The 27,138-nt window shown below is 38.7% G+C and overlaps 2 protein-coding genes across 12 annotated transcripts in view; one reads left to right on the top strand and one right to left on the bottom strand.

Annotated features, from left to right (window-relative positions):
* The window catches only part of stard13b (StAR related lipid transfer domain containing 13b), a 458,491-nt gene extending 450,724 nt beyond the window's left edge, over nucleotides 1–7,767 (top strand). For 3 of the 11 annotated variants that reach the window (XM_063054298.1, XM_063054300.1, XM_063054297.1), the window contains 2 exons: nucleotides 927–1,103; nucleotides 6,121–7,767. In XM_063054298.1, the coding sequence (XP_062910368.1) occupies nucleotides 927–1,103; nucleotides 6,121–6,238 (295 nt within the window). In that variant the 3' untranslated portion in view covers nucleotides 6,239–7,767. The remainder of the gene's footprint in view (nucleotides 1–926; nucleotides 1,104–6,120) is intronic. The other 8 variants (XM_063054301.1, XM_063054299.1, XM_063054302.1 and 5 more) reach the window with 4 other exon arrangements.
* A 1,466-nt stretch (nucleotides 7,768–9,233) lies between these two features.
* kl (klotho) overlaps nucleotides 9,234–27,138 on the bottom strand; it is a 110,871-nt gene continuing 92,966 nt past the window's right edge. The window contains exons 4-5 of the mRNA XM_063054309.1: nucleotides 16,551–17,691; nucleotides 9,234–11,335 (exon numbers count right to left, since the gene is read on the bottom strand). Coding sequence (XP_062910379.1) covers nucleotides 11,010–11,335; nucleotides 16,551–17,691 — 1,467 coding nt within the window. The 3' untranslated portion in view covers nucleotides 9,234–11,009. The remainder of the gene's footprint in view (nucleotides 11,336–16,550; nucleotides 17,692–27,138) is intronic.

Genomic DNA, 27,138 nt, shown 5'->3' with positions numbered 1-27,138 from the left:
GAGCACTGTCATAATTTTAACTAGGCTACAAGCCAAATCTTACACTTTAACTAACTTTGCACATCTGAGCATTTATTGAAACTAAGCTTAACTATATATGATGGTGCCCTTAAATTGCATAAGATTTATTTTCAATTTAATGGACAGGATTTGTTTCTCTATGACCATCATGGGATTTAATCATTGCAATGAAGGTCTTTGCGTAATTGACACTATGCTAGGAATATACTGATTTGGATTTTCCCCGCTGGTAATGACTGCATTAATGACTATCACACCATTAAACTCTCACAAACTTTTGTTTTCCACATCAGTGGGGAAAATCTCTCACAATCCTTTGGCTTCCACATCAGTAGATTAAGGTGGAAATTGTAAAGTTGCAGCTAGTGGTTCAGCATTTCTCCACAAGCTAGGTTGTTTATGGAATTAAAAGAAGATGACTTCAACTGACTTGAACTTGACATTTTTTTTTACACAGGTCTTGCTAAAAAAATTTCCTGAAATGTTTAGTTTTTTGCATAAAGTTTGTTTTCAAATGGCTCATTAACTCATTATTACTGCTTAGTTAGCGTTCTGTTCCTAAATAATACTAACTTTATCTATATGGATTGTAATTCACTCAGTTAATCCACCATATAAGGAATATTAACATTAACATTTAAAAATAGTTACTTATAGAAATGCCCATAATTCCAATAATTGTATAGCTTACTTTAAAAATACTTGGTTAATACTTTACTATAAAGTTAATCTGTGATTTTGTTGTGTCCTTTGGATAATTTAGTTAAAATCGGAGGGAAAATCCAAGCTGTGGAAATTGATAAGTGTTTGGCTTGCTGCCTTTACAGTGGTTGCCAAGACCATAACGCCTAGGCCTGTCTTTCCACTGACATTAACCTTTGCCTGTTTTACTCTGGTTCTTTCAGAACCTGGAGAATGGATTTACCTAAAGGAACATGTGCACTGGTGGCTATCTCCATTGAACACGATGAGGCAACTTTGGTGGGTGGAGTCCGTGCTTTGGTCATGGATAGCCAGTGTCTGATCGAGCCATGTGGCTCTGGGAAATCCAGAATGACACAAATCAGCAGAATTGACCTAAGGTAAATGAAATCTTGTATTCCTGGTAACTTTTTTGTTTATCTGTGTTTTAAACATTTACTTTTGCTATATCAACAAATGGGCAGAAAAAATGTCAGGAAGACCTTTAGACCTGAAAACCTATCAGTTTCTTTCCAGAAAAAGTTAAGACTTGATTATAGTTTCAGATGCTAACGGCAAAGGAGTTTGTTAAGTAACACACCAGATAAACAGGCCTTTTGGCCCACCGTGTTCATTTGACAAGGTCCCACACGGGAGGCTGGTCAAGAAGGTTCATTTGCTTTGCATACAGGAATGAAGTAGTAAATTAAACATTGGCTTTGTGGGAGAAGCCAGAGTGGTTGCAGATGGTTGATTCTCTGACTGGAGGCCCATGGCTAGTGAAGTGCCGCAGCAATTGGTGCTGTGTTCGTTGTAGTTTGTCATCTAGATCGATGATCTGGATGATAATGTGGTAAATTGGATCAGCAAATTTGCAGATGACCCCAAGATTCAGGGTGTAGTGGTCAGTGTGGAAGGCTATCAAAGCTTGGAGTGAGATCTGAACCAGCTGGAAAAAATGCCTTAAAATGGCAGATAGAATTTATTGCAGACAAGTGTTGCACTTTGGGAGGACAAACCAGGGTAGGATTTACACAGTGATCAGTAGGCATTGAGCGGTGCGGTAGAACAGAGGGATCTGGGAATACAGATCCATGATTCCTTAAAAGTGGCATCACAAGTAGAATGGGTTGTAAAGAGGACTTTTGGTACGTTGGCCTTGAGTATTGATTTCAGGAGTTGGAATGTTATGTTGAAGCTGTATACGATGTAGGTGAGGCTTAACTTGGAGTATTGTGTGCAGTACTTGTCACCTACCTACAGGAAAGAGACCAATAAAATTAAGAGGACAGAAAAATATTTGAAAGCGTGTTTCCAGGGCTTGAGAACCTGAGTTACAGGAAAGGTTGAATCGGTTAGGACTTTACTCCCTGGAGTTAAGGAGAATGAGGAGGAGCTTTGATAGAGTTTTACAAATTCGAGGAGTATAGATAGGGTAAATGCAAGCAGGCTTTTTCCACTGAGTTAGGTGAGACTAAAACTAGAGGTCATGGGTTAAGGTTGAAAGGTGAAATGTTTAAGGGAAACCTGTGGTGGAGCTTCTTCCCTCAGAGGGTGGTGGGGTGGTGAGAGGTGTGGAACGAACTGCCAGCAGAACTGGTGGATCCAGTTTTAATTTAATATTTAAGAGAAATTTGGGTAAGTACATGGATGGGAGCAATATGGAGGGATATAGTCAGGGTGCAGGTTGATGGGACTAGGCAGAATTAAGGCTTGGCATAGACTTGATGGTCGAAGGGCCAGTTCTGTGCTGTAATGCTCTATGACTCTATGACCATCAAGTACCTATTTATAGGAATCCCATTTAGCCCACAGTCTACTGTGCTTCAGCAATTCAAATGCTTATCCAGATATTTTAATGTTGTGAGACAGTCTGCCTTCACCACCACCTCAGGCAGTGTGTTCTTGAATATAGCTACCTGCTGGGTGGGGAGAAAGATCTTCAGACCCACTCTAAACTTCTTACCCCTCACCGTAAATCTCTGCCCTGTAGTCTTGAACATCTCTGACATAGAGAGGGGTTTTGTGTTGTATACCCTATCTATGCGTCTCTTAAATATTATACCTCTATCAGGTGCCCTGTTTGCTTCCCCTGCTCTGAGAGGGGAAGAAAATCAACTGATCCAGTCTCTGCTTTTCATTGAGACTTCTATTCCAAGCAGAATCTCTTCTGCACACCCTCTCCAGAGCAGTTACATCTTTCCTAATGTGTGGAGACTTGAACTACACACACTACTCCAGCTGAGGCCTCTCAAAAGTGTTATTTAGCTACAACATGGCTTCTTGACACTTGTACTCAAAACATTCCACGTCCACCACCCTACCTACCTGTGCTGCCATCTGCAGGAATCTTCGGACTTATACTCCAAAGTCCCTGTGTTCCTCAATATTCCCTAAGGTGCCACCTTTTATGGTATGTGTACTACCCTTGTTAGATCCCCAAGATGCCTCACCACCAGCTTATGAGGATCAATTCTGCCACTGTTTTGCCTAACGTATCAGCTGATCAATATCATTCTGAAGCTGCCCTCCTAATTTTCTGCAACACCACCATTGTTCTTTATGTTCAGCTTGCTAATCAAAGTAATTTTATTGTCAAAGTATAGACACGTCACCCTAGCATCCTACACAACACTGAGACTCACTTCCTTGTGGGCATTCACAGTAAATACAGGAAACATAATAACATCAATGAAAGAATGCCCCCAACAGGATGGACAAATAATCAATGTACAAAGGGTGACGAACTGTGCAAATAGAAAAAGAGAAAAAAGTAAAAATGAGTAATAAATATAGAGAATATGAGATGAGAAGTCCTTGAAAGTGAGTCCATAGGTTGTAGGAACAGTTCAGTGTTGGGGCAAGTGAAGTTAACCCCACTGGTTCAAGAGCCTGAAGGGTGAGGGGTATTAACTATTCCTGAACCTGGTGATGTGGTTCCAGAGGCTCCCGAACCACCCTCCTGGTAGTAGCAGTGAGCAGAAAGCAAGGCCTGGGTGGTGGCAGACCTTAATGATGGATGATGTTTTCCTGCGACAAGACTCCCAGTAGATGTGCTCAATGGTGGGGAGGGCTTTACCTGTGATAGACTGGGCTGTATCCACTACTTTTTAATAGGTTTTTCCATCCAAGGGCTTTGGCTTTTCCATTCGAGGCCGTGATGCAACCATACTTCCTTTAATCATTTAAGGGTCCCTATTGTATGGCCCTTCAGCTGCAATTTATACTCGACAAAAGGAGCTATTCTAATTAATTTCACTTCCTTAACTATTTGTAGCTTTGTAGATGAAAAGTGCTTGTACTTTTTGAATATGGTGAGGGCTTCTACCTCCACTATAATTTTAGGTAGTGGATATAGACGCTGTCACTGTCATGTTTGCTAATAGGATGTGGACATCACTGACAAACCCACAGACTAGTTACTGACCATAATTGCCTCTGAACTGAGAGGGCATTTCAGAGTCAACCATAATGATGAGTCTAGCCAGACAGTGTATGGGCAATAGATTTTCATTCCTGAAGCTATTAGTAATCCAGTAGATTGCTAGAAACATTCTTGTACTCTTACAGTTGTTACTGAGGCTTTTTTATTTTTTCATATTTAATTGGATTGAAATTCCCTGCATTCATTGAGACAATTACTGGTATACACCTGCCGCTGCATCATCGTCCAAGAACTCTGGCTATTAGTCCAGTAAAGTCCGTGTTTGAACTTGGATGTAATTATTAAAAATGCTGGAAATATAGATCAGGCAGCATCCGATGAGTGAGAAACAGTTACTTTCATCAGAAGTAGGAAAGGTTAGAAATCAAATGTTTTAAGTTGCGAATAAGGGATGGATGTCTGAGTGAATTTTGACCAGGAATTAAAGTGGCAGAGGACAAGCATGTTCAGGACAAAGTAGTCCAGCCACCCAAAAACAGAGGAGACAATATCTTCGGTGATAACTCGTGTATCAAGGTTGAAAGAAATGGTGTCATAACTAATATGATGCTGTCCCACTGCACAAGAGAACTCAACAGATGTTGTTTATGTGGAATTTGCACATTCTTCCTCATAACATTGTGGATTTCCTCCAGACATTCTGGTTTCTGTCACCACAAATTATCCCAAGGATAGAGGTGAATTATAGAATCCGAGGAAAGTGGATGAGAATGTGAGGAGAATAAAAACCGGCATTAATATAGGATGAGTGTGAATAGGTGGTGGTTGGTCAGTGTGTACTTAGTGGCCTGTTTCTGTGTTCTCAATGACTCAAAATGCATTATTTCATATTTTTCAATTGCTGTTATTTTACTTTTGGACTTATGATAAATAACTTCCTGTCACCTTGCTGATGGAAAAACAGCAAAGCAATCTAACTAGCTGCTAGTTCTGACTATTATGTTGCACCTTGCTTTTCAATCTGCCTTTCGCTGTTCCATCACTTTGCACAGTTGTCATGTTTCTTTTACTTATTTCCGTTGTCTATTAAACCACAGCTCAAATCCAATGAAGGGTAATAAATGGTAACCTTGGCACATGTTTATATAGCACGCTTGCCTTAAATGAATAACTGTATTTTTTTTTTTAAAAAGCAAAAGAGAAAAATCTTGCATTATGTAACTTGATAATTGTAGTGTTTAGATCCTACTTCATTTTCACATTATCAGCTTTTTAGCATCATATATGTCTTAGACTAATAACACAGGAGATTGTGCAAATGCTGGAAATCCAGAGCAGCTGCACAGAAGATGCTGGAGGAGTTCAGACTGAGCTCCCATAGTTTGTAAACAAGAGGAAACTCCCAAAGCACCACAAGGAAAAATCTGTTAATCTACAAGTTTCAAGGCATCATTTCAGTTGTGCAATTCTGCAAATTGTCATAAACTGCACAGCCTTCACCCCTCTGGTTAATGATGTTATCACAGCGCAGGATTGAATTACTACTTTGTAACCATCAGCCATCTCCTGAACACAGCGTTACTGCCTGAGTGAACCACAGACTGAAACCAATGGATATAGACAGATAATGAATCAGCGTCTGGTAGATCAGCAGCTCTGGTCATACACTGCATCAGAATTAACTGTGAACTTTAAATCTTTTTTCTATGTATAGAGAAATCTATACTTTATATTTCTATAATTTTCTCTGTACCACTGTATTCTCTTCAGGGACATTTTAGAAAAGCACAAATATTCTTCTGGTTTTAATAAGCCAAAGTCAAACGTTACAATAGTTAATCTTTTTGGTTAATCCTGTGCGAAAGAAATTGTATATTGACAGGAAATAGAATTTTGTAAACTATCCTCATGGCTGTCGTAATTTCACAAAATAACAGCACAAAATGACTGTGTGTTTTATGCTATGTTAATGCGTGTTTGTCTTGGTTTACAGAAATCCATCTCACTGATATCCATGTGTTTTTTTTTAAAAGAGGTCGGACTCCAGAATGGTACAACAAAGCCTTTGGATATCTTTGTGCTGCAGATGTTGCAAGAATTAGAAACTCATTTCAACCTATAAATGCAGAGGGACCAGAAACCAAAATCTGAAACGGAGATGCCTTGAATCGAAAAAGGTGCATTTGTCAAAGGAAAATGGATGTCATTTTACAGGAACCACAGAGATGAGAATGGATAAAGGAGCAATAAAGTGCTTCACACTAATGGCCTGCTCGCTGGTAAATAGATTTGTAAAATTATCCTGTATCAAGTAATTCTCCAGCAGAGCTCTCACTGTGCTGTATGGTTGCCATGGTATTCCTCTGGGTTACAGATGCACAGTGATGTTCACCTGCAGCGTCCATGGCAAGCTTTTCTAACATTGAAATCTGCCTCTTTGTGATGTGATTCAATCTTTCCAAACTCATGGACCCATTGCTCAATCAGTTTTATAAAGTCATGCCTCTGGAGCTGTTTGGAAAGTTATAGTTTTAACATTTTAAAAAAAATTTTAATTTATCCATGTATGCTCAGTGGACTCCAAGTTTATGGTCCAGGAAATTACAGTGGGGCTTCTAAAACAATCACATCCATTAAGCTATACAATGTTTTAATCTGTTCATTGCACAGCTTGAGGAATAAATGCTTCTGAGAAGCATTTAGATTTGTATAAATATGTGTGTATATATAAATATATAAATATGTAGATAATAAAGATATCTATGAAGAATAAGCATAAATATATATAAAACTGTATTCAGATTTTCAGCCTTAAACAATCAGTCATGATGCAGGCTAATGAGCTTATATTCCTGTCACTTGGATCCCAATATCTTGCCACAGAATTTGCTGTGTATGTCAGATGTTTGCACAGTGAAGCAATTTTCATAGTGACCTTTGTTAAGGTCAGATTTGCTTTGACAAAGCTGCAGCTTGACTACCTGTAATGAAAGTTGTTCCAAATACCAACAGAGCTGAAAATAACGTGCATGTACAGATAGAGTAGAATGTTTCACCAAGTCCCTCCCTCCTGCCAACATGCAAATATATATTTAAAAACTAATTATGCAGTTCAATAATTTATTGTTCACTCTGGATTAGCTAAAACAAGAATCTGTGCTGGAAGCTTAAGAACTTTTCTGAGGAGAATATCATAGTGATTTTACTCTGCTGTTATACTCGGCATGTTTTAAAGCACATTATAATTTTCACTATTTCCTATGCAATGTTTAAGGTGCGGTTACTCTTAAACAATTGTGAAAAAAGTTGCCACGTAAGTGTCATGTACTCAATTGCAATATATCCTTCATGAATGTAGTCACTTTATATGTGCATGTGTCAAGTGATTGTACTTCCATTTGTACTTGGACCATATTTTCAGCATAGTATTATATCACTGATTGGGATTCAGAATGACGAGGAATTTTATTTAAAGATGTAGCTATTTATACCTCATATTTTTACCTCATTTGCTGGACTTTTGTTGATTGTAAATATGATTACCTAATATTTAGAGTCAGAAATTCTGATGCAGTTTAAAGAAATATGTGGTTAATGTTTTCATTATTTCTTGTACAAAATTTATTTTTCCTTTTGTCATATTATGAAATGCACTAATAAAGATTACATCGTAAGTAGCTGCTTTGCGCAAAGTACTTCTAGCTTTGAAATGCCTTATGGTAATTTCTTCAGATGCCCTACAGCAAAATTGTGACTTGTCCTGTGCTATTTTCATTATAATTATAAATGCACCTTCAGCTGTATAAAATGGGGTGGAAGCACCTGGAAAAAAAGAGTGAATGGGAGATTAAGAATGAGGTAGGTAACTGGATCACGGCAGAAGTGAGGAGAAAGAAGTCAATCATGTGGAAGGAGATGTAAGGTGATGAGTGGTGCAATATAGAGGGGAATTTGTGTGACATTTAACAATCTCGGGGCTTTTCAATCCACTCTAAAGTTCTCTTGAAGTGTGGTCATCATTGTAATATAGGAAATATCACAGCCAGTTTACACATAGGAAGGCACCATAAATAACAGGGAATTGCTAGTCTTAGCAGTGCTGGTTGAGGAATAAATATTGGTCAGAACACAGACAATTCTGATGTTACTCATCACATAGAACCTTGGAGTGACGAGCTGGCAGAACTGGCCACAGTTTAATATTTCAACCAGCAGACAATGACACAGACTATCTTTACTTTTTCTCAGAAATCCACTGAAGCACTAGCCAACACTTGCCCCATTTAGTGCACAAACGTGGGGCTCAAATCATAAACTAAATCAGGACAACAAATTTCCAGCTTTCCATTTGAATATGTACATTTACAGAACCCATTCTCCCATTTTAATTAGTTGCTATCATTAGTAAGTTAGTCATTCAATATTCATAAATTCTAGTCTCAAATTTTTAAAGTGATTAAGTAACCCTTCAAAAGGCTCCAAATCAAACTTGACTAAGTTCCCAATGTCCAGTAATTTTTCTCTACACATGGTTGCAATACTAAATTCCCAGCCACAAACACCATTGAAACTGAACTATGAATGTAATGGTTGCTTCAAAAATCTTAAAAATGTTGTAAAGCATGATGAGCAAGCAGAAGGCTATAATGAAACTATTTGGCTCATTGAGGAAAACTGCAATAGTCTCCTGTTGTTAATGGATTGATGTGCGGTACCTTAAGCATTGCTTGTTGTTACAAGAATTAAGCTACTTTAGTTTACTTGTACTGTTCATCTAAATCATTGCAAGTGTGGTATTAATCAACAAGCAGAATGGGCACACTTTCCACACCCAGTGGCACTTTAGTTGTGACTCATTTTTCAGCATCAGCTGTATGTAATGTGATACACTGTAAGCCATTGGAGATGTTTGTCTGATGTGGGCGAGAATGGATGTTGGTAATGACAAATCCCTGATTTTGTAATACTACTGCCTGTGAGGCTGAAGTCTGCCAGGAAATCGTTTTTAATTTAGGCCATCAAGTTTTAAAATGGCTCCTGCAATGCCCACGGCTAAGGTGGATGCTTGTGGCATCCCAATGTCACAAGTCATGCTAATCAGTAACTTAATAATGATTTCAAAGAACTAAGCCAAGAAAGAACTTGCAGTATGAGCCACTGCACTTTTTAATTATGGGCACCACTCGGTCATTGTGTCACATGCAACTCTTAACAAAGCAAAATTATCTGCATCCTTTATGTACAAACAACACAATCATTATCACAGTGAACAACTGCTTGAGCAGCGACACAAATATGCACATCTAAAAATAAACTTTAAATTCATTCATTACTTATTTTTAAATAATACCCTGCTGTCTAAGAACCTTTTAACCTTCATCTGGTTTCCAGACTTTTTTTTAAAGAGCTGCCTTTTTCTGGGGTCTTCCTCTTTCTTCTTACTGTGTATCACTTTTCCAAGACACATACAAACGTTTGTACTTGGCAGAAGTCAAAAGAAAAAGGACGATGAAGGATAAATACCATTTGGTTTGCAAATGGCTGCTTTTTGTTTCACTTCAATGATAAATCAATGCCAATTTGCCTAAGTACCATAAAATATTTTTCTCTATCCAGTCTGAAGTGGATTGTGAAAATGCAATGATTATTGCATTTGTAAAAATAGTCAGCATCTTGGCATTAGGTTTGGAATCAAGTTTTGGCTCTGGATCTAAATCTGTAAATAACTGTCTATGTAATTATAAACAAATAAAACTTTGAGAACATGAGAAAAAAGTTTTTTGTAAATATTTGAGAGTTTAATAAATAGAGCCAAGCATTAAAAACTGAAATGAAATGTACATCCAACCATCTTTGGATCAGTGATTTCTAGTATACTCATGGTTATCCAAATTAAAGGGGAACTGAAAAATACTCTCAATTGTGTTGTCTATTCTAAGTATAATTAGGAGTCATTCTCCACAATTTGGGGCTTTTGGAGGAAGGGAAGTGGAAGGAATAGTGGCAGCATCACTCATGCTCCACCACTTTCTGATGGGACGTCCCAAAATTTCTTGCTTTCATTTTTTTTTTGGAACAAACGAAGGAAACTTGTGCTATAATATGTGGAAAGGCTGACTGGAAATTGGGAAGGTTCTTGACTGTTGACTCTGCATATCTCTCACTATTTGCTCTGTTAGGAGCTCCAAACATGAAAGGTTTTCTTTGTCACTCTTTTGGGTCTTCTGCTGTGCTTAAAGTAGTTTCAAGCTAAGTTCATAATTGTAAGAAATTATTCAAATGGAATGGGCATGGGTGAGTGATCAGTTGCTCATTAATTTGTTGCCTATTACAGTACTAAGCCTTGCAGAATATGAGATATGCACATTTTGTCTTCAGCAGGTCCTGAGTTCACTGATGTTAACCTGGTAGTTAATATGAAGACTTGGAGCCACAGTCAGTCCTGACTGAGTTAGAAGATTTCATGTACTAACTACTGTGTACAGTTAGTGGAGTAATTTTAATTTTATGTTATGGTACAACACAAATGACATTGAATCAACAATAGCATTACATCTAAGATCTTTATTAGCTTCACTGAAAACAAGAATTGGACATGTCAAATATGTTAGTTTCATCTGTTTATATTCTGACATTACCTCAAAATTGGTGGTTTGTGTTTAGGGAAATTATTTTGTGAAGTAGCCTCAACTGTGATGTTTGTCCACAGTCTAGTAGATGCTCATTGGATAGGCTCCGTCATATTGTGGCTAAAACCTTCACTCGCTCGTTTCAAATTGGGAGAGGAGAATATTTTTTAGAAAATCAAAGTTACAATCCAAAATTAATGCCAAACTGCTCACTAAGCAGAGAATTACTTTAAATATCACTCTCCTTACCACATAAGTGACTCATTTCTCCACATTTCTGTATATAAATCTGATTACTTATATTTTCTGCATCTTTTTGAATAATAAATAATCAAAAACATAGTTGCTGTAAAAACACTTAAAGTGCAGAATGTGAATATTAGTAACTGTTTCCTTAATTGGAAAGGATTACATTCCTCTGAAGAATATAAGCCTTGATAGCATTTAGTATTGGGTGGTTTTGACGCAGGAAATCCACCATTATCAACAATTCGCCGGTAGTATTCAACGGAGAGTTTCGCTGCTTGATTGGAGTTGTAGAGGCCATAGTCTGGTTTGTCAATATCTTTTAAAGCCCAAGCAAAATATCCACGGACATTTACTCCATCCAGTTTTAATGCTGCATAAGGAATTAAACGAAAGACAAAATTAACCCAATGAGATCGATAACAATACATGGAATATGAGTATTTGTATTAATAGCCATTGATATGAATCAAGCTTGACACAGACCCCATCTCATTTTCTCTACCTATAACTATTCCAATGGCCACACTCCCCATTGTGGCCTTGTGGAACAAACTCTGCTCCTTACCATGCTGTCCTACAAAGTGTAACAGTCTGTCAGTGGAAGCTCTGGACCACACTGAAGACATTTGGAGAGCTTAAGCCAACAACGTTTTTTTTAAACTTACAAAATATCTTTGATACAGTAGTTAGGAAAAAAGGAAATAGATTTAAGCATTTAAAAGTTTTTGCAATAACTTGAACAGTGTAAAAATTAAAGCAAGTTTAAAATTACTTAAATACATATCATTAAAACAATACGATTGAGTAAAATAAATTAAAAATAATTAATTTCTTACATGCACCTACTATCTCAATCAATGATCCACCAGATAAATTTGGTTGTACTCATTGTACCTGTCAACCCTGGTTTAAACTTAAGAAATACAATAAAAAGCACATCCACCCCCTCCGTACAGCCTAGAACCAACCAAGGGTGCAATGCAGAATTGAGCAATGGAGCTAGCATCACATCTTGAACCCATTCCTGACCTCCAGGCTGCTTTGCAGACAAATGGAAGTCAGGAACGTGCCAAGCTACACACTAAAGCTAGCCAGTCAATTGTTCTGGAACAGACTGAAAAAAACAAACCAGACAATTGTTTTGACTTGATACATGTTCCTCATTAGATCTACAGAGCATTTGAGGGAAATTTTTCAACTTTGGTGAGGGGCACAAAATAAACAGTAGCTTGTCATACCTGTCAACGTTAACTGGACAGAGAGGATAATGGGTAACAAATTCAGCTACACCAAAGCCAAAATTTTACTTCAATCCTCCCATCTTAAGTCCCATTTACTTCAATCCTCCCACCTCAAGTCCTCTAAAATCTATTGACCTGCAGTCATTGATACGACAGACATGAAGTTGGTTAAAAAATGCAAAAGTTGGATACCAGAAGTATATTCTGCTCATTTTCACATACAAATGGTAGATCTTTTACATTGAGCTTGAAGAAGGTACAGTTTAATCTGAAATTTGGGTCGATAAACGTTGAGGGTTATGACTTGGCTGTTGTAGATTGAATCTAATGGAAGAAAGGAGAAGGAAGAAAGCAAATCCTATAGAATATAAGTCCTTAGATAAAAAAAAAGTTAAAAGCTTATGTTAAAAGGTCAAAGAAGACTGGTTAAACCAGGAATGTGAGCAAATAGAAAGAATCCCTATTACTGATCCAAAAAGGTTACATCAACAAATCAAGAATATCACTGTTTAACAAGCTCCTCTGTTCTTCAGGTGGATGTTTGAAAGCAAAGGACGGTACCATCAATGTGGAAAAAGATGAGATTATGAATGGATGGACTGAGTATATTCAGGAATTGTTTGAAGACAATTGAGGCAAAAAAACTGAAATTAAGAAAAACATTGAAGGTCCAAATATTTTAAAATATGAAGTTCATAATGCAATAAATAAGATGAAGAAAGGAAATGCAGCAGGTCCTGATGAATTAGTAATGGAACAAATTATCACTCTTGAAGATTATGGAATTGAAAAACTTACTGATTTAATCAATGACATTTATGAGACTGGAATAATACCAGAAGAGATGAAAAAATCAGTATTTATCACTCTTCCTAAGAAACCTGGAGCAATAGAATGTGAATTACATAGGACCATAGGTTTAATGAGTCATATCACCAAGATACTTATAAGAATTTTGATGACAAGAGCTAAAAGTAAGATACAAGCTGAAATAGGTAAAGAACAATGTGGTTTTGTGAAAGACAAAGGTACAAGAAACGCAATATTGATGTTAAGGATACTATCAGAATGAGCTATTCAAGTGCAAAAAGATTTCTTTGTTTTATCCACTACTCAAAAGGATTTGATAAAGTGAAGCACAATAAATTATTTGAAATATTACAGAAAACTCTAGCTCTAGATTCAAAAGACCTCCGCCTAATCAGATATCTGTACTGGGAACAAACTGCCGCTGTAAGAATAGATGGAGAAATGAGTCAGTTTACGAAAATCAAGAGAGGCATTAGACAAGGGTGTGTTTTGTCCCCTGATTTATTTAATGTGTACAGTGACACAATGTTACAAAAAATAAAACACATCTTGGGAATCAAAGTTGGCAGTGAAAACATCAATAATTTCAGATATGCCGATGACACTGTGTTAGTTGCAAGTACGGAGGAAAAGCTACAAAACTTAGTTGATATAGTAGTTGAAGAAAGTGCAAAAATGAGTCTATCTATCAATTGCAAAAAGACAGAATGTATGGTGATATCCAAAAAGAAGGAGAATCCTATCTGCAGGCTGAGAATAAACAGGGAAGACATAAAACAAGTACAGAACTTTTGCTACTTAGGTAGTTGGGTGACATTAGATGGCAGGTGCGACATGGACATCAGAAGAAGAATAGCGATGGCAAATTACAGCTTTACGAGAATGAAGGGTATACTGACCAACACTAAACTAGGCATGACAACCCGCCTCAGAGTACTGCAATGTTACGTTTATCCAGTTATGTTATATGGCTCAGAATGTTGGCCAATATCTAGTAACATGAGGAAATGAATTGAAGCATCAGAGATGTGGTTTTTGAGGAGGATGCAAAGAATATCATGGATGAAACAAATATCTAATGAAGATGTCAAGAACGGAGGAAACACAAAAAGAGATATAATGTATGAGATCATGAAAAGGCAACGTAACTTCATTGGACATGTGATTAGGAAAGAGGAGTTAGAATGCACGGTAATTATGGGAAAGAGTGAACGGAAGAAAGCAAGAAGAAGACAAAGACAAATGATGATGGAGACAGCAGCCAGAGAACTGGAAATGGATACCAATGAGTTGATCCACTTGACCCGAAACAGGAGTGTGTGGGCCATGGCAGTCAAAGGTCAAACTGGGCATGGCACCTGATGATGACGGTGATGATGTTGTAGATTGGGAAACTAAAGAATGGTAGGCAATCACTGGTATTTAAAGAAACAATACACAATTTGCAGGAAAAAGATATTTACTTAAGGCACAATTGTGGCTGAGAGGATAACTTAAAGATGATATAAAGATCCAAGGAAAAGTTTTATAAAGTTGACAAATAGTAGTAGACCCGAGGATCAGGAGCATTTTATAACTGAACTTTGAATGAATAAGAAATTGATAAATGAAGATAAGAGAGAATATGAGCATAAACTTATAAGAAACATAAGATCAGACTGATAGAAATGGGGTAATTTATAATGAGGATAAAGAAATGCAGAGAAATTATTTTGTATCTATCTTTATAGAAGGAATTACCAGAAAATCAAGGATCAAGCAAAAATGAAGAGCTGAGGGAAATGAATACTGTTAAATATTACTAGAGATGTTGGTCAGACAAAAAATGACTATAAGTCCCATGGACCGGTTGATTGATACCTCAGAGTTTTGAAAATGGTTGCCATAGATACAGTAAAAGCCCTGGTTATCATTTTACAAGATTCTATAGGTTATGTATTGTTCCTGTGATCTGGATTCGGACAAATGTGTCATTAACATTTAAAAAAAAACAAGGAGAAAAGAAACAGGGAACTCCAGACCTGTCAGTCTAACATCAGTAGTGTGGTAAATGTGCAATCTACAATGAAAGACAGAAGAAATCTTGAAAAGATTAATAGGATTCAATAGAGTTTATGAAGGAAAAATAAGCACTAGATCCTTCTTCAAGGAAAAGTTATGTTTAAGCTATTGGATTTCTTTGAGAATGTGACTAGTAGATTAACAATGGGTAAACCAGTGGTTGTGATAAATTTGGATTATCAGGAGGCTTTTTTTAAGATCTCACGCGGAAAACAAATTCAGAATGTATGGTTAGTGTATTGCTATCAATTGAGAATCTACTATTGGACAGGAAGCATAAAATGGGTGCAAACGGATTCTTCTCAGAGATGTAGATTGTGCCTAATGGGACACCACAGTTAACCCTTAGGCCCAGCTTTTCAGGATCCAAATCAATTATTTAGCAGAGAGGACCAAACAGTATTTTTATAAGTTTGCTGATGATATAAAACTGGATGTGTTTGCAAGAGGAGAAGAAGAAACAAAGTGACTTCAAGGAAATGTAGACAAACTGAATGAGTGGGCAAGAATATGGTGTTTGCAAGTTAACATAGATATTTTGTACTTTGAAACACAAACCAAAAAAACAAAGGTTTCTTATAAACAGTGAGGGTTAGGATAATATTTATGTTCAAATGAACGGGTGTCCTTAGAAAGACAAATATTTTAGTGTTTATTATAAAGGGGTTTTATTATAACAGTAAGAAAATTTATTGCAGTGTTAATAAGGCCTTGGTGATACTGTACCTAAAAATTGATACACATGCGATAGAAGGTGGGCAGCGAAGATTCTTTAGACTGTTTCCAGAACTGACTGGCACATTGTATGAAGAGAGATTGAGAACACCAGGCCTGTACTCCCTACAGTTTAGAAGAATGAGATCTGAATTTATTGGAGTTTTCAGAAGTCTTCACAACAGGATAGATGCAGGGTGTATGTTTCCCCAGGCTGAGGAGCTTTGAAGCAAGAGTCAGAGTCTCAGAATAAAGGGTAGGCCTTTTCATACTGAACATTCTTCATGTGGGGGAAGGTGGACCTTTAGGAATTCTCCAAACTGAAGGGTTAGGAGCATCAATTACCGAAACCACTCAAAAAGAAATTAATAGACTTTGGCTTTAAAGAGTCAAAGTGTAATGTTGTTGGGCTTTAAAATGGAATTAAGTTTGACAATCAGCCATTGCCTTGTGATGACAGTGCAAGCTTTAAAGTTTAAGTTATCTGTTTGTTGTCCTAATAAAGGGTCTTGGCCTGAAACATTGACTGTTCGTTCATTTTGATGGATGTTGCCTGAACTGCTGAGTTCACCCAGTATTTTGTGTACGTTGCTTTGGTGTTCCAGCCTCTGCAGAATGTCTTGTGTTTAAAGTCCAAATGGTGTAACCCTACTTTTATTTCTTATGTTCTGTGGTAAGATAAAAGTTCTATCATGGACAAGGATAAAGATGGCATTTAATTTAATCATTTTCCACTCTGGCAGATTAAAAATGACTTACCTTTCAAAGCTTCATTAATGTAACTCTGAATGTAGTAAACTCGTAATTTGTCCTTGGAGGGTGAGTCATCATCAATTCCATTGGATGTGATATAGATGGGAATATTGCCATATTTTGACTTTATCCATCTTAATAATTTACGTAAACCCCACGGTACAACTGCTCTTCCGTCTGGTGAAGACAGCCATGTAGTGTCCTTCAAGTATTGCACTTTGAGCTCGGTGTCATCCAGAACTTCAGTGCTTCCTTCCAGATGCACCATGTGAGTTGTGTAGTGATTCAGTGCCACAAAATCAATGGAGCCTCGTATCAGTTCTTTCTCTTCACTGGTGAAGTGGGGCAGATAAGAATTACGCCATGCAATGTTTTGTCTTTGACTCTGCCAGTCACGCATGATGAAAGGGTAATCACCATTACCAAAAATGGGTTCTGCAAACCAGCCGATGTCAAACTCTAAAGTCCTGGCAGCTGCTTCTATGTCGTCTCTGGAGAAAGGATCAGCAGGGTCAACCCAATCAGCATGAAGAGAAACAGAGACCTGTCCATTTTGTGCTTTGCGAAACTCTTTGTTGTAGAGATGCCAGACTAGAGCATGAGCTTTGATTAAGTTGTGGCCTATAATAGAGAAGTTTGTTTTATATCCTTCCAGGTGCTTTATGCCATTTGGCTCACACATAGTTATCCAGAATTTCACCTTATCTCCCAGCTGCCTAAAACAAAATCTGGCATATTCCACAAAAGCCTTAACAGTTGCCGGATTCATCCAGCCTCCATTGGCCTTTAATACTGAAGGGAGAGTCTGATGCTCGAGGGTGGGATGGTACAACACAATGACTGGAGTAACATTTGCCCGCAGAAGCTCACTGACATAGCATTTGTAATAGCGAAGGTTTGCTCTGATGACTTGCGTCGAGTCACCACTAGGAAGGAGCAGTGTCCAGTTGAGGGAGAATTGGAAGTGAGTGGCGTGTGTATTTTGCAATAATTGGATCTCTTGCCTGATGGTGGTGTAGTCAGTACACTGAGCTGTGCGAGACTGGCCAATTATTCCTTTAATTCTCACCAGCTTTCCCGTACCGTTTACATCCCATTGGTAAATATTGCGATCAACAAACTGGGGAGTTGTAGGAGTTGTTTCAACCTAAGAATTTAAGACAAAGAAATGAGTGTAGCAATGTGGAAGCAGAATGTAATTTTGTCACTGGTCACAACTATATTTCTTCATCATTATTTAAAAGAATAACAGTAAGGTGGAAGGAGACTTTTATATCAGCTAACGGTGACAAAATGTTTTCTTACTCTGACTTCAGCTCTGATTGTAAATGCCATTAGTTCAGCAATGAAAATATACAACTTACCATCAGAGTCATATCAATAATGTTACAGTTATAGCCCATTAGTACTGAGCAAATTAGCACCATACCAGCCAGTACCAACTTACTTTCAACTCGTCATTAATTACTGTTATATGTACCTTCCTTTCAACAGGGAACAGATTCACTACCCTGAAAATCATTACAAGGCAAATCTGTTTTCATTGCAGACTGCTGATTAGCCAGGACAACGGAATTAGTGAAAATTTGTTTCCGGAGAGAAATTGAATAGTGCAAAGTTGGATTTTGGCATCAAAAGATATCTTTCCCCTTCTCTGAAAAAGTCAAGGGGGCAAACATATCTTTTGATTCCAAAATATCAGCAAAGGTGTTTAAAAGAGTTCAGGAGATCATTTGCTTCTGAATAAATTGTTTAATGTTATCAGCTTAAGTCAGTCTTGTTTACAAATCTTATGAATCATGTAAACTCTTATTAGTTTCTTGGTTGAAACATGAACTAAACTCAAAATGATTTTTTTTTCAACCAAGTGCAAGACTGACACCCAGTCACAGCATTTACTTCAGAATCACTTGGACATAAGTTCATTCTAGAGTTCTGACTTGAGCAAAGATTCTGGTAGACAGTGCAGCAGTGAAGATGCTTTATATTGTCAAAAGTGTTGAACTAAGGGCCACACAGCCCTCACTGACCGTCCAATGCCGAATGGTGATCCTTGAGTGTGGGATGGAACAATAAACACAATAACAGAGGAATGCAAATGATCCCATGATAATAATCGAAGGTGGGGGATTTCTGCTGATGTGATGGATGATGTTAGATGCTCACCAAAACAGATCAATCATTTATTTAGCCTATTTATTCTACCTTGTTGAAAACTAGCTAGCTGCAATAGTTATCTACAAAGAACAATTCACTGACTTTGAAGGTCTATGGATGTCCTGAAGGTCTCAAAAGTGCTACATAAACACAACTATTTTATGAAATCTGCCCTAGATATTTGTTACCAGTAAATGGTAAAAAATAGTGAACATTTCTCCAATGGATAAAACTTAACAGAAGAAGCTATATCCACAGCTTTCTCCCACAGTTAACATGTACAAGCAAAGTGTGAGGACACTTCTCAAATTTTCTGCCATAAAAATGAATGATCAGAAAATCATAGGTATCAGAGCAACATGCAATACCATTCCAGTGTATTGCATGTTGCTCAGATACCCAATCGCCCTTCCGAGTGACTGTTCTCATAAGAACACAAGTTACCCAAAGTTATTAAGAAGTGTTTGCCATGTGGACGTTGCCTATATGGAATTTAGCAAAGCTTTTGACAAGGTCCCAAATGGGCAGGCTAATCTGTAAGGTTAGATTGCATTTGATCCATAGGGAGATCATAAATTGGATTCATAATTGACTTGATAGTATAAAGCACAGAGGTCAAAGATTGTTTCTATGAGTGAAGGCTGGTGTCTAATGGTATGCCAAGGGGTTTGGTGCTGGGACATCTTTTGTTCATTATTTATATAAATGATTTGGATATGAATATACAAGGTGTGGTTAGTAAATCTGCAGATGATACTAAGAAAGGCAGCATCATAGACAGTGAAAAAGTTATCAGAAATAACAGAAGGATCTTGACCTACTAGGTAAGTGGACCAAAGACTGGCAAATGGTTTCCAATTTGGATAAGTGAAAAGTGTTGCAATTTGGGAAGTCAAACCAAGGTAGACCATAAGACTATAAGACATAGGAGCAGAATTAGGCCACTCAGCCCATCAAGTCTGCCCTGCCATTTCATCATGGCTGAATTATTACCCCTCTCAACTCTCTTCTCCTGTCTTCTCCTTGTAACCTTTGACACACTGAGTAATCAGGTCCAGGTCACATATCTACTGTATCTTCAGACCTTTCAGTTTCCCAAGCATCTACTCCTTGTAGTAGCATCTACACTTCTGCCCCCTGACACTCTCAAATTTCTGACATACTGTTGGTGTCTTCTTCAGTGAAGATTGACACAAAATATTTATTGAGTTCATCTGCCATTTCTTTCTTCCCCATTACTACCCCTCTTTTATCATTTTCCAGAGGTCTAATATCCACTCTCACCTCTCTCTTGCTCTTTATATATCTGAAAATGGTTTCGGTATCCCCTCTTATATTATCAGCTAGCTTACCTTTATATTTTGTCTTTTCTCTCCTTATGGTTTTTTTAGTTACCTTCTGTTTAAAAAACTTCCCAATCCTTTAACTTCTCGCTAACATTTGCTATATTACATGCCCTCACTGTCACTTTTATGCTATCTTTGACTTCCCTTGTCAGCTGAGGTTGCCTCATCCTTGCCTTAAAATACATCTTCATCTTTGGGATGTGTCTATTCTGAACCTTTTGAATTGCTATCAGAAACTCCAGCCATTGCCGTTCTGCCGTCATCCTTGATAGTGTCCCCTTCCAATCAACTTTGGCCAGTTCCTCTCTCATGTCTCTGTAATTCCTTCTACTCCACTGTAATACTGATACATCTAACTTTATGTTTTCCATCTCACACTGCAGGGTGAATTCTATCAAAGTATGATCACTGCTTCCTAAAGGTTCCTTTACCTTAAGCTCCCTAATCAAATGCGGTTCTTTACAGAACACCCAGTCCATAACTGCCTTTCCACTAGTGGGTTCAACCACAAGCTGTTCTAAAACAAAAATCTCATAAGCATTCTACAAATTCCCTCTCTTAGGATCCAGAACCAATGTGACTTTCCCAATCTATCTGCATATTGAAATCCTCCATGACTATCATAATGTTGCCTTTATTAAATGCCTTTTCTATTTTCCATTGTAATTATATCCTACATTGTGGCTGCTGTTTATTCTGTGGACCCTGGGGAGTGTTGTGGAACAGAATGACCTGAGTACCAAGTACATGGTTCACTAACAAGAGCAGCACAAGTAGACAAGGTGACAAAGAAAGCATTTGGCACATTGGCTTTCATCAGTCAGGGGACTGAGTATAGGAGTTGATATTTTATGTTACAGTTGGAGTACAGAGTACAGTTTTACTTGAGTACAGTTATAGGAAAGACATCATTAATTTGGAAAGAGAGCAGAGAGGTTTTATAAGAATGCTGCCAGGACTCAAAAGCCTGAGTTATACAGAGATGTTGGGCTAGCCAAGACTTCGGACAAATGAAGGGTCTCAGCTAAAAGAATGTCAACTGTTTATTCCCTTCCATAGATGCTGCCTGACTTGTTGAGTTCCTCCAGCATTTAGTGAATGTTGCTGGAAACATCCTTTCCATGTCCTTTCAATATTCATTAGGTTTTAATAAGTTCCTCCCATATCCTTCTCAAATCCAGTGAATGCAGGCTCAGAACCTTAAACACTCTTCATATATTGATCCTTTCATCCTGGAGATCATTCTCATGAACCTTCTTTGGACCCTCTCCAGTGCCAGCACATCTGTTCTTAGATAAGGTGCTCAAAACTGCTCACTATACCCCAAGTATAAGCTGAAGCCTTAGCATTACATCCTTGCTTTTATGTTCCAGTCCTCTCGAAATGAACATTAACATTGCATTTACCTTCCTTACTGCTGACTCAACCAACACGTCTTTCTGCAGACTCCCTGTTCCTTCAACATTACCTGCCTCTCCACCTATCTTTGTATTATTCACAAACTTGGCCACAAAGCCATCAATTCAAATAGTAAAGCAATTACAGAGACATGAGAGTGGACCTCACAGAGATGATGGCAGAACAGCATTGGCTGGAATTTCTGTGAACAATTTGGAAGGCGCAGGATAGATTCATCCCAAAGAAGAAGATGTATTCTAAAGGAAGGATGAGGCAACCATGATCGACCAGGGAAATCAAGGACAGCATAAAAGCAAAAGAAAGGGCATATAATACAACAAAAAATAGTGGAAAACTTGAGGATTACAGATGGTGTCAGAGTAGCTTGGATGAGAAGGTTGTAGGTGACACATGGTGACTGCCCACACCTGGAGTTGTAAGCCAGAGCAGATGCTTAATTGGACTCATTCGATCTCCAGCCCTGGAAAACAAGTCATTGATAACCTGCTTTACTCATATGTGGGCTCACGGCCAAGGGATGCTGCAATTGTCTCTGTTGAGGCATGGAAGATGCCAAGGGAAATATGAGAGCAGTTGGCATCCATCAATAAACTGGATATGATAAGGACTTCACAGCAAACATTATACTAGAAGATGAAACTATCAACCTTCTGAGGCTCTGATACTTAATTACAACATGGAAGTTTATTCTCTGTGGTAGCACCTGGTTGAGTTGATATGTCCATCTGCCAGCTGTATATTTCCGGTGGCTCACCCCAGCTCCCATTGTAGCTGCAGGTATGCAATGAGCCTCCTTCTGACTCTGGTGCACCTGCAATTGCTCCTTGTGATCTTTTTTTCCATTTTGGGCAGCCCTTATACTCAGTGTGATCGTTGGGAAGCAGAGAGTGCAGTTCATGCACCATCATCACCAAGGTTTGGATCTCAGCTGCAAAGTTATCACTTTTGCCTCTCAGCTTTTTAAGGTTAGCTGTGTACTTCACAATGTCACTCAGGAGGCCTAAACCTTGGCATTGTGAACCAGACATGTTTTACTGGAAAGTTGCAAAAAGCTTTATGACCCCAGTTAGACTTTCAAAGTCCTCGTATTATCCCTCCAATTGAGGGAGTAACATAGTTCAAATGGCAATTTGCTTCTCCCACAGGGCATGGCTTGCACACTTCCCTGTGTGTATGGTTAAATGCTTAACTCATTGAATTGAAGGTGACTTCCAAATACACTGTCAGTTCAATGAATTTAAACACCCAGCCTGCCAGTTCCGACACCAATGCATTCACAAATTGATATTGAGCCCAAATTATGGTAAATACTGGAGTAGATGTTTGTGCAAGGAGTCTTAAATAGACAGATGATAAAGAGTAAGAAGCTATGAAATGGTTTCTCCAGAGCTGCAATAAACAAGATAGTTTCAACCCTGTCATTTTCAATTCTTCACAAAGTATGCTCTAAAGGGAATGTTAAAAATAGCTTTACATGAACGATTAGATATTTTGGATATAATTGTTATTATATGAAAGGAGAAAGAAAACCAAGAAATGTTTCCCATATCACCTGACACAGGCACTCAGAACAGTGGTCTAACAGTTAGCACAAAGTGCAGCACCAGAAACAATGCAACATAAGCTCAACACCAAACAGCATTACAAGCCAATTCAAACCAGATTACAGGTATCTATCTTTCCCTTGTATCTATTAACTCTACTTCTCTGATAGTAGGGCTTTTGATCTTAAGGCAAGGGGTCCACAAATTGAGTCAGATTGACACTCAACTGTTATTCAAGATCAATTCAATTAACAAATACGAACATGGCATACCACATCAAAGTTGCTGGTGAACGCAGCAGGCCAGGCAGCATCTCTAGGAAGAGGTACAGTCGACATTTCAGGCCGAGACTCTTCATCAGGACTAACTGAAGGAAGTTAGTAAGAGATTTGAAAGTGGGAGGGGGAGGAGGATATCCAAAATGACAGGAGAAGACAGGAGGGGGAGGGATGGAGCCAAGAGCTGGACAGGTGATTGGCAAAAGGGGATATGAGAGGATCATGGGACAGGAGGCCCGGGGAGAAAGACAAGGGGGGGGGAAGAACCCAGAGGATGGGCAAGGGGTATAGTCAGAGGGACAGAGGGAGAAAAAGGAGAGTGGGAGAAAGAATGTGTGTATAAAAATAAATAACAGATGGGGTACGAGGGGGAGGTGGGGCATTAGCGGAAGTTAGAGAAGTCAATGTTCATGCCATCAGGTTGGAGGCTACCCAGACGGAATATAAGGTGTTGTTCCTCCAACCTGAGTGTGGCCTCTTCATCTTTACAGTAGAAGAGGCCGTGGATAGACATGTCAGAATTGGAATGGGATGTGGAATTAAAATGTGTGGCCACTGGGAGATCCTGGTTTCTCTGGTGGACAGAGTGTAGGTGTTCAGCAAAGCAGTCTCCCAGTCTGCATCAGGTCTCGCCAATATATAGAAGGCCACATCGGGAGCACCGGACGCAGTACATCACCCCAGCCGACTCACAGGTGAAGTGTTGCCTCACCTGGAAGGACTGTTTGGGACCCTGAATGGTGGTAAGGGAGGAAGTGTAAGGGCATGTGTAGCACTTGTTCCGCTTACAAGGATAAGTGCCAGGAGGGAGATCAGTGGGGAGGGATGGGGGGGGGAATGAATGGACAAGGGAGTCGCGTAAGGAGCGATCCCTGCGGAAAGCGGGGGGGGGGGAGAGGGAAAGATGTGCTTAGTGGTGGGATCCCGTTGGAGGTGGCGGAAGTTACAGAGAATAATATGTTGGACCCGGAGGCTGGTGGGGTGGTAGGTGAGGACCAGGGGAACCCTATTCCTAGTGGGGTGGCGGGAGGATGGAGTGAGAGCAGATGTGCGTGAAGTGGGGGAGATGCGTTTGAGAGCAGAGTTGATGGTGGAGGAAGGGAAGCCCCCTTCTTTAAAAAAGGAGGACATCTCCCTTGTCCTGGAATGAAAAGCCTCATCCTGAGAGCAGATGCGGCGGAGACAGAGGAATTGCGAGAATTGTCTTTCTCCCCGGGCCTCCTGTCCCATGATCCTCTCATATCCCCTTTGCCAATCACCTGTCCAGCTCTTGGCTCCATCCCTCCCCCTCCTGTTATCTCCTATCATTTTGGATCTCCCCCTCCCCCTCCAACTTTCAAATCCCTTACTCACTCTTCCTTCAGTTAGTCCTGACGAAGGGTCTTGGCCTGAAATGTCGACTGTACCTCTTCCTAGAGATGCTGCCTGGCCCGCTGCGTTCACCAGTAACTCTGATGTGTGTTGCTTGAATTTCCAGCATCTGCAGAATTCCTGTTGTTGATGGCATATCACATAAATGAGCCCTAACTTTTATCTTGGTTTAAGATTCTTCTCCTGTTAACGTAACTACTATCACAGGAATTTGGAGCAAAGTGGAATGCATATGGTGGAAATCTGAAACGAAGTGCAGGGATCACTGGAAATGGACGACACATCAGGCAATACCAGTGGGCAGAGGCAGAGGTGATATTTGTAATCAAGGATCCCTCGTCAGAACTGAAAAAGTGACGTTGCAAAGAGGCAGAGAGCGCAGAGAACGAAGGGAGGAAGTTGCAGAAGCAAGTTGCCAAGGTAACAATTATTTTTTAAAAAGGCAACGGTTTTTCCTCTGAGTGACGCTGCTTAACTTTCTCAACAATTCCAGCACTCTGTTTTGTTTCACCCTGCTACAAGTTTTAAATCAATGGCTTTATATAGTGGATCTTTCACAGAAATAAACAATCAATGAGTGCCAGTAAAGTAAACATCTCGAACAGTAGTGGTAATACTTCGTCATTGAACATGACCTCCTTATAATATGAGTAATGCAGGCCTGAGTTTTTTCTCCCCCAGAATATTCACGACTTTATTTCTCATTTATTAAATATGCTTTATGTCCACAGTATAGAACATTATGAAAAGAATAAGTGATTCTGACACTCAAGCCTATTTTGCCACTTCATTGGATTGAGGCTGACCTTCTTCACTCCATTAATCTTCCACATGTCACTATTATCCTGTTTTATAGAAATGTCTCTTTCCCTATTGCAAAGGTTCTGTTTGTTGCAATAGTGATCACCTTTTAAAGGAAGGAAGTGCTAGGTTTCTTCTGTATATGAATAAGTTATCTCTTGAATGTTGCAAGATAATTTTAAGCTGATGGCCCTTTATTTCTTGATTTCCCCCACAAAAAGAATATCCAGTTATTCAATTAAATTATTTCAACGTCTTGATCAGATTCCTCTTTAAACTTCCATAATCAGGAGAAAAAAGTAAATTTGCATTATTTGTCATCATAATTAAAGCTTCTGGGAAATATAAGAAAGCAGTAGAATTTCCTAATACTGGCCTATTGATAATGGGAGCAGATGGTTTCTGGAAATCTGTACAGACCCAAGAGAGGCAAGGAGTGCATGAAGCAAAAATGCTCCTATAATCATCACAATGAAAGCAATTAAGTCTTTGACTTATTAGTGTAGTGATGGGGTTACTGGACTAATAGTCCAGAGACCATGGAATCAAAGCTCACAAAAGTGCTTTGAAAATTTGAATGGTTCAACAAACCTGAAGTTAGAAAAACAAAAGTAAAAATTGCAAGTTCTGGTACAAAAAAAATATCAAAAAGTGCTGGAGATACTTGCCAGGTTGGGCAACATTTGTGGAGAAAGAAACATGGCTAACGTTTTAAGCTTTTACTCCATAACTGCTGAACGTTTCCAGCAATTTTTGATTTTATTTCTGAAGTTTAAAAAAATCTGGCATTAGTAAATGTGACAATAAACCCACTCAGCCTTTTAATATAATTGAGGGAAGAAACCTTCCATCCTTACCTGGTCTGAACTACTTGGGACTCCAATCCCACACCAAACTGGTTGACTTAATTCTTCTCTGATGTGGCCTATCAAACACCCAGCTGTATCAAACCACTGCAAAGAATACCACATAGACTGTACCACTGCGAGGCTGCCTCCACTGTCCATATTCTCAGGGCACTCAGGAAAGGCATTAAACATCAACCTTTCCAGCAAGGCCCTCATCCCATTAATGAATTTAATGAAAGAGAAAGAAATGTTTTGGACTGAATGAAATAAAATGAATTATAAGTTTAACAATTACTGGAAGGAAAATTAAAGCCAAAGTGTTTGAAGAAAGCATTCAGCAATGGGAATCTAGTAGGCCAAGAGGAGTTCCTTCATTAATAAATGGTGGCAGATCTACCTGATATATTCTTTACAAAGAAGTGGTTTTCGTGTGGACTGGACTTCCTTCCTGGTAGGAGACATAAAATAGAAGACGAAGTCAGTAAAGGAAAAGGACCAGCCAAACAAAATAGGGCTTCCACTGCTTCTTGTCCAGGCACCATGAAATGACAAGTGAATGGTAATTGGCCACTTTAATTGAAAAATAAAGAAAAAGTTACAATTAAGTGATCTATTGTAAAACTCTGTTTCCCTTATATTGCAATGAAAATGTTAATTCTTTGATGTTCTATTTATCTGACCATCATTTTGGCTTAAAACTTTTCTCTATGCCACTACGGTTTCAACAAAATTGGTGGAAGTTGACCGACTAGCAACGCTCATGTTGGTGAATGCAGTATGTTGCAGTCTGACAGGTTTGTGATTGAAGCATTTACACATACTGTGAATCA

This window comes from Mobula hypostoma, chromosome 7 (assembly GCF_963921235.1).
Source record: "Mobula hypostoma chromosome 7, sMobHyp1.1, whole genome shotgun sequence".
Classification (NCBI taxonomy): Eukaryota; Metazoa; Chordata; class Chondrichthyes; order Myliobatiformes; family Myliobatidae; genus Mobula; species Mobula hypostoma.
Note: the sequence above shows the minus strand (reverse complement) of the source record. Positions and strands in the feature narration are given on the sequence as shown.